At 39.9% G+C, this 8,282-nt stretch overlaps 1 protein-coding gene across 1 annotated transcript; it reads right to left on the bottom strand.

The window, feature by feature from the left end:
- Positions 1–231: 231 nt before the first annotated feature.
- RBP2 (retinol binding protein 2) lies at positions 232–8,036 on the bottom strand. Its single transcript, XM_005425078.1, has 4 exons — positions 7,940–8,036; positions 5,181–5,359; positions 1,997–2,098; positions 232–285 (listed from the first exon to the last, which is right to left on the bottom strand). The coding sequence occupies exons 1-4, from the start codon at positions 8,010–8,012 to the stop codon at positions 232–234; spliced, it is 408 nt and encodes a 135-aa protein (XP_005425135.1). The 5' UTR covers positions 8,013–8,036.
- Between the last annotated feature and the right edge of the window lie 246 nt (positions 8,037–8,282).

Below are 8,282 nucleotides of genomic sequence, written 5' to 3'. Positions count from 1 at the left end.
ATTTGAAAGACAATTACTTTTATTTAACTCCAGACTGAAAGGTAAAGGAATTTATGAGGTATGTAGCTCTTTGGTGTTATTTCTATAAAATGTGTTTGTTTCCATAAACAGGCACATAATATCTTCACATAGAACTGTCAAACGAATGAAAATCTGGCTTCATTCTTCTCTTTAGACAAAACATAACAGCATAACATTGTGATGAAAATCTGGGAGGTTTTCTGCTCCATTTTAGTTCTTCTTCTTAAACGTCTGATGACACACCTGGTCTTCACATGTCAGTTCCTACAGTATTGAAACAATTAGTAAGTATACAGTGGTAGAAGTTTTATTTTGCATGTATACCAGATCCCACCAGAAATTGCTCCAACTGAGCCACTGCATTAAAAACTTATGCTTATGAAACAGAGAACAGTAAGAAAAGTGCATTATATGTAACCAAACAGCAGGTATGCACTTCATGTTGCAGTAATTAGTTTTTGATACATGAATTGAACTCTAAGAAGAATAAACATGAACAATGCATTAAAATTTTGCTTTAATTCAAGGCTTTTTCATGTTGTTATTAAAACAATATACTGTAATAGTTTATAATTCATGTTACCTCAAAATTCATGAGATGCACTGAAACAAGGAAATAAATAAAAAAACAGGAATGCTTTCAAAAACTGATTTGCTTCAGAGTGTGCCCAGCTGTTTCTCAGGGGCCAGAACAGGGCACCATTGCTGCCCAGGGCTGCAGTGGCCCCTTAAAGGCTGGCACATTGCAGCCAGTTTGGCTGGTGCCATCAGGCAGCATTCCTGAGCCGAACAGGGCTTGCAAGGGACTGGAAAAGGTGGCCAGCAATGGGCCAAACCTGCAGGACCATTTCTGGGGACTGCTGTAAGGATCTGCTTGGTTTTGTTTCCACCAGCCTCAGCCTAAACCCTGGTGCCAGCATGCAGAACTTTCCAGGTCAGCTTTTGAATGTGTGTTCAGACAGAGCTGCAGAAGTGCCCTGGACAGGAGATTTTAGTTGGGTGGCACTTTGTGGTTTTGAATTCCTGTCTTGGCCCTTTCAGGCACAGAGATGGGAGCCGCTGTGACTGCCCACACCAAGCATGTGTAAAGCAAACCTGTGGAGTGGCAGATTGCTAGCAGCAAAGCTTAGGACAGAACAATGGGCTCCTCTCAAGAATCTCCATCCACCTGCTGTGCCACCCTGTGTTGTCATGCCCATTTCTTGATTGCTTTCCCAGGAAACTCTGTAATCATTATCATTATGAGAAATGTTCAAAAAATGCGTAGATGTGGCACTTTGTGATATGGGTTAATGGACATGGTGGTGTTCAGTCAAAATTTGGACTTTTGTGATCTTGGAGGTCTTTTCCAACCTTAATGATTCTGTGATTCTACAGTACTGTCATTTTGAAATCTTTCAACACTGGTTGCTGATTTCCTGCACAGGCTTTTCTGGCTTCTCTTGGGCTCACCACATCTGTCTTTGGGCTACAGCTTGCTACTTTAGGTGTTTGAATTTATTACTGAACTAAGAAAAAATAATTGCAGTATAGGTTGTTTGTGGGATCCTCTTGAATATTCAGGGGTTTCTGATCTGTATTACAGCACAGTGTGCTAAAATTTCATATTGCTTTGCTCAGAAAAAAAAGAATAACATTTATCTTGCAATCTGATTGGGGTTTTTTTTTCTTCTTTACCAGTGATTATTTAAGAATAAGATTATGTTAGAGGTGCAAAGTAACAAGGATTGAGAGCTGGAGGGAAGTGAACTGGAGCAAAAAAACCACTGCAGGGCTATGACTTAATTGGGAGCAGGTGGACAGAAATTGAGCATTCCTGAGTTGAAACAAAGGAGAAATTTCCTTGGAGTTCAGAGATCAGAACTGTCTAAAGACCTTTCTAACTAGAAAAAAATAGCAAATCCTTTGAAATGGAAAACCTGAGCCTATGCTGCAGCCTCAGTGATGTGCTGTGGGTGTGTGGAGCAGCCCTTACCAGATGCAGGATGTCTCCTTCAATCCAGTGCTTCCAGCCCCTGTTGCTCTTTTCACCTTTCTGAACACAGACCAGTTTGTCACCATCCCAGGTCACCAGGGACTGCATGAATCAGATCATTAACTCAGTTACATTAACCGGAAGTTTATGAACATATAAAAATAAGTTCAAACAATGTGAATACATATTTACAGTTGCTTCCTCTCATTCTCCAATTTCCTCATTAAAAAAACCCCAAAGCATTTAAAGAAAACCCAAATGCATTCAGGATGACAGCAGTGTGACAGAGGGAAGCTTTTGCAGTGCTTTGTTGTCATTTCCATGTGTTTCTTCACATACATGAGTAACAAGTGTTCACACTAACTGGTGAATTGTTGAGCGTGTTTACAGCTACTGGTGCAATATATGCAAAATGCATTTTTTCCTTGCTGTTTAAAGCCATTAATGAATAAAACTTATAGGGTTTCATGAGTGGAGACTTGAAGGCTTGTACTGCAAACTGCAGCGCTAACCTTTTCTAGCTCTGCATGAAGTAACAAGAGGAACAGTATGTTACTATCATCTCATCCACTAAATTTGTTTGTATATTTTAATGTACTTTCTGAAATGTCTGATGGCACACCTGGTCTTCACATGTCAGTTCCTACAGCGTTAAAACAATTAGTAAGAAATTTAGAGGTATGATCATAAGCCAGACAATGGGCTGTAGCTGACCCTGCCTGAGCAGACAGGTTGGACCTGGTGCCATCAGGAGATCCCTTCCATACTCAACCATCTCCAGGTTGGACCTGGTGCCATCAGGAGATCCCTTCCATACTCAACTGTCTCCTGCTCTGGCATGGTTCAGGCTAGCAGCAGCAGAAAAGGTCCTGGGTATGCTGATTCTTGTCCAGGAGCAGGAGAACCCCCAGCAAGGAAAATTCTCTTTACAGGCTGAATTATCTGTCTACAGACGTGCCAGGGTACATTCAAAGCAACTTTATTGGAATTGCTCTGCATCTGAACCACTGTCCTTTAGGGGTGTATTTAACCATGTATCAGACAACTCCTTATTAGACACCAGTTACAGTCCATGAAAGCTCAGTTATTATAAAGCTCCAAGCACATTGGGAGCTCAATTAATTTTCTAGTCCAGCACTGGATGATTTATTTCTCTTATGAGGGAGCTTTCCATTAATAATGAGACAAAACTCATTCCATTTTGGTTAATTTCTTTCTTATTTACGGAATTTTCAAGCTACATGCTCTTTAAATTATCCATGCCCTCTTTACATTTAAATGTTGCCTACCAATTTTATTACCTTCATCTAACTTTAATGCGTTTGAGGCATTGTTTTGTTAATGAAATGACCAGAAAATACTTTTAGAGCAATTCAGAAAGTAATGGCATGACATGGGTCCTTTTACCTTCTCCCCTCTAGAAACAAATAATATGATTCGTTTAGAAATTAGTATTGTAATTAAACCAGGTAGGGTTATAAACTCACAATTCCTTCCTTCCTTCTTCCCTTCCCTTCCCTTCCCTTCCCTTCCCTTCCCTTCCCTTCCCTTCCCCTTTGCAGAGCAAGGCTTTTGTAGTGGTGATGAGCACTAGAGGAGCACTAATTGATGGATTTAAGGAGTGATGAAACTAATGAGTCCTTAGATCCTTAGCAATGCCTTCAACTGATCTGAAGAGGTGTAGGAGCAGTGTTTTTAAGCATAGACTTTGTCATAGGAATTAGTTCCACTCAGTGCCCACTGGAGAAGGAGACAGAAAGAAAATTTAGATATAGGGATGTTCAGGATAGTGAAAAAAAAATTGGGTCTTACTCTTTGATGGCTTGCAGGGCTGTGAATGAGAAATAATTTGGAAGAAATCATAGGAATTACACTGCACAAAGTTAGTTTGAGAATTAAAAGTGATCTGTGGTGAGCAAGCCACGTCTTCTACTAAATTTGTGCCCCTCCAGTGAGGGATGATGTGAGTTCAAATACAAACATGTCCTCTATGCTGCCACTTTTCCTGTGGCAATTGCCAAAACAAACGGGTCTTGTTGACAGAGAGTTTTGATCTCAGCTTCTCAGAGTTTGGCAGCTGGGAGCTGAGTGGCAGAACAGAGGTGTGGAGATGGAGGTGTGGAAACCAGCAGGGCTGATAACAGAGATTCAGGGAGTGATGACCAAGGGAGGAAGGAGATGCTGGATTAGCAAGGCTCCCACAGGGACAGCCAGTGGAAATTTCACATCTACTGGCCTTTCTACATCTGAAAGTGTTGCTTCAGCTTTTAGGGTGAGAAAAAAGTAAAACAGAGGCAGTATTGATGCAGAAGCATGAAGCTGAATTCAGGAGGTGAATTGGTGTACTGTTTTCCTCCCTGAGCTCTCTGAGAGAGCCTTGCTTGAATCCCCCAGGAGCTGATTCTGCCACAGGAGGTGGGGCAGGGGCTACAACAAGACCCTCAATCCAGGTGCTGTCCACAAATTCCCCTGAAAGGTGTCAGAACAAATGGCCAGGGGTTCCTGGGGCAGTGCTGAGCTCGGGTCACTCCAGTTATCCCCAGGGCAGTAAAGCACCCACTGCGGGCTCCCTACACTCCTGCCCTGCCACCCTCCACACTTTGCCTCACATCTTTGTCTTGCCCCTTCCCAAAGCTCCCCCAAGAGTAAAAGCTGAGTGCAGGTTTATCTTAACAATGCCCAAAAGCTGAGTGCAGGTTTATTTTAACAATGCCCAAAAGCTGAGTGCAGGTTTATCTTAACAATGCCCAGCTGTTAAACTGCCCAGCTAAGACTGATCAGTGCAAACCCAGCCATCCCAAAATGAAAAGTTCTATTGATGCAGTCCTAAATTCACAGGGATCAACCCCCAGTTTCCTTAAGGAGGATGCATAGGTAAAAATACAATTTTGCTACTTTCTAGATACATAAGGTGTATCAGAAAAGCTGGAAAAATCCCCCGCTAGAAAAACCTAATTAATGATTGTCCTCACATATCTCAGTAGCCATCCTGATTTGCATTTCTAATAAATGCTTGTAGCAGGAAAGAAAACTGTCTCAGGATGCAAATTACTTCTGCTTTATAAAAATCCTCTGATGTCTGAAAAATATTGGGGTTTGACTTAATGTATTCAGCTGATTTTGGGAACTGCGGGCTCCTGGAGCCGCCTGTGGCATGAACAGACAGCAGGCCCCAGGTTTTTACCTTCACCACTCTGTTATCCAGTCCTTTGGTGTGCTCCTCAAACTCCACTCCCACAGTGTAATCCACATCATAGTTTCTGAAAGTGCTGAGTGTTTTGGTTTTAAAATTGTCTCCATTTTGAACAATCTCCTTTGTTTGTTTCAAGTGTTTCGCAATCTTACGAGTTGCAAAATCAATACCTGTCAAAAACCAGAAAAGAGGGTGAAAATTCCAGTATTGGTAATGAAAACAAAACCCCACAGCATTTATATTTACACATTAAAAAATAAAGTAAGTCAAACATAGTTCCGCAAATGGTGCTTTTACTGCAACATTTTTCAGAGAAAAACATTATTCCAAATAAAAATCATCTTGTGCTTTCAACTTGAGGCTCTTCCACTGATAATAAATTTATTTCTTAATGGGATATCCGTGGGAATGTTGTGAGCATATAACATACAAGCAGGAGTGAATAGATGCTGGTGTGTTTCATCACCTGAATTTTTTTGATAATATGAAACAAGAGGGGCTATTAAGCCTGAGTGCCTTTTTTGCCTCACCAAAGAAGGATCTCAGAATAATATTCCTTATCAGAGATTTAGCGTGTTAGACTGGGTATGTAATCAAGGGAGAATAAGTATGTAATCAAGAGGACCTGGGCATGTTATTTTTGTAATGAACCTGTAGTCTGGGAGTATACAAGAGGTTAATTAATTAGTGTAAAAGAATGAAATGAAAAAAGAAGCAATCAAATAAAAACGTGAAATCCATTATTGTTCAATTGCAGACAGACAAACAAATTGCAGTTCAAAAGGAGACAAATTCAAAGTCAAAAGTCAAGAAACAGCATTTGTGTAGAGCATTTGACAGTTTCTGTTTCATATTCTGTCAACATTTCCTGCAGCACTGATGCCCTTGGCACCCTTATGTTGTTCCCAGTGAGGACTAACATGATGCTGCACACCCTGCTTGGCACTGGGAGCGCTGCTGGCACCATGGGGAGAACATCCCTGGCACCGTCCCAGGCTGCCCAGCAGCATCCCCATCTGCAAGAATCATTCCTGACCAGATGCCAGGGGATCTGACTGTGCTGCTGTGTGCACATGAAAGCACCTCCCATGCTCCTGCAGTTCTCAGAGATGGGTTTGGTTTGCTGGCCGTCCTCTGGTGGCTGTAAATCACTGCCAGCCCAGCAATGCCACTCACTAATGGAGCCCTTTGCTTCTGCTAGATTCATTAGCCTACTTGGGAAGTACTAATTGAGTTGAGTAAGAGGCTAGGCTTGAAAAAAAATGTGACTTTTAAACATGGGGAATAATGGTCTTGTTCAGTATTTATATGCAAGTCTTCTTGGGTATATTTTATCTGCTGTGGTGGATTAAAGGTATCTCCAGGGCTGATTTACAGCTAGGCAACATAAAATTTAGTTCTCTCTGAGGGCAAAAATGTCTAGACCTCTAAAGAAATGCTATTTCTGACTAATATATTGGTCTTGTAGCTCCTGGAGAAAAATCAGGGAGGTTTTATTAAAGCATGGTTTTCATAACTGCTTTTTGAACAATATAAGCAATAAAAATGATATGTAGTTCTATTATAGTATATTTAAATACTTTGTAACATGTTTATGATAAAATCAAACTTTCTGACTTAGGGGGCAAACCTAATCTATAATTAAAGTATAGAAATGTGTATGCATTAATTAAAAGGACAGATGAATTAAAAATACCCCTCAAAACCTGTGTGCTTTGAATCTGAGCATATTAATACTTAAAATATCAGCAAAATGTAAAATTGAGAGAAAAAGAGCAGAAGAATATCTTTTCACCCTTTTCCTGCCATTTTTTTCTGAGACTCACCTACAACATTTGCATCTTTGCACTGGTTTCGGCATTGGGTTATTTTTGCTTAATAATTGGCAGTTTGAAATTACTATAGCTGATTGTGTAGATATAACTTATAGTTTATATATGCATATATGCACAAAAATATCTTCAATTAATGTGTGTCTTTCTCCTGAAAGTCAAGAAATTGTCCTAATCATTCTCATTTTCAAGCACTCTCTCTTTTTGTCCCTCACAAGTGTATGCACATATTATTTACAGATGTGCCTGGAGTTATTGAGTTTTTTCCCACAAATGCAAAAGCTAAAAAGCATGAATAGTGAGACTTGCCTTTCTCTCTTAAGAGAGTTAAAGCTTTGGCAAAATTGCAACTGCTTTCAATTGTTGATGAATAATGATGAGAGTTTCTTTCTATGTATTTATATATTTCTTCTATTTCCATCTGAACAGATCAATCAATTAGGATTTAGGTTCTTTGGTAAAACCAGTAGAAAATCAGTTAAAGCCTCAAATTTTTCATCTCTGTACCATAATTAATTCAAAGCACTAATTAAATAATGGCATTACTGTTAATTTACTGTTATAGAATATCTTATTCCTCTTTAACCAACTTGTGGCTCCACTGTTACATTAAGAATATACCAGGAGTAAAAAAGAGCTTTTAGGTCTGAAAACCTGTTGGTTTGGGGCTTTTTCCCCCACCTGTATCTGTTTTTTCATTTATCTAAATAAAGAATAAAATCTTTGGCTACCAGTCTTCAATTGCTTATATATATTTTGATCATTGCAATTTTGAAAACAATTACTTGATTTGCAATGTGATTGGCAGAAACCCTTATGCCACAATGTATATTACAGAAAACGCTCATTAATTTTTAGAAGGATTTGACTTAGAATTGAACCATTTTCTCTTGATCTAATTAACATTTTGTCATTTACCTAAAGCAACCATGTAGCCTTCGAAGTTGTCATTTGTCACCATCTCCCAGGTCCCATTGTAGTCGGCAGGCATGGTGGCAGAGCCCAAAGGCAGCTTCAGCTCAGGAGCACAGGCTGGACGCAGCCTCTGCTCAGGAAATCTTTTATAAACCTTCCCAGATCTTTTTTTTCCACTCAGGTTTATGGTTTTGTAGATAATGCGGTCGAAGGGGCAGAGTGATAACCCTGGAAACTTTGCTTTCATTGGCAAAGTTCAGTTGAACAGCTGGCAGACAAGGAACAATTTCAGAAATATGGAGTAATACAGGATATGATTTTACAGTGACCTTTGTAGAGAACTGCT

Source organism: Geospiza fortis, unplaced genomic scaffold (genome assembly GCF_000277835.1).
Source record: "Geospiza fortis unplaced genomic scaffold, GeoFor_1.0 scaffold118, whole genome shotgun sequence".
NCBI lineage: Eukaryota > Metazoa > Chordata > Aves > Passeriformes > Thraupidae > Geospiza > Geospiza fortis.
This window is presented reverse-complemented; position numbering and strand designations above follow the sequence as displayed.

Coding starts and splice junctions, on each gene's coding strand:
- RBP2 (XM_005425078.1), bottom strand. CDS start 8,012: ATGCCTGCCGACTACAATGGGACCTGGGAGATGGTGACAAATGACAAC. Junction 2,099..5,180: donor TGGATAACAGAGTGGTGAAG/GTAAAAACCTGG, acceptor TGATTCATGCAG/TCCCTGGTGACCTGGGATGG. Junction 286..1,996: donor AAGGAGACATCCTGCATCTG/GTAAGGGCTGCT, acceptor TCAATACTGTAG/GAACTGACATGTGAAGACCA.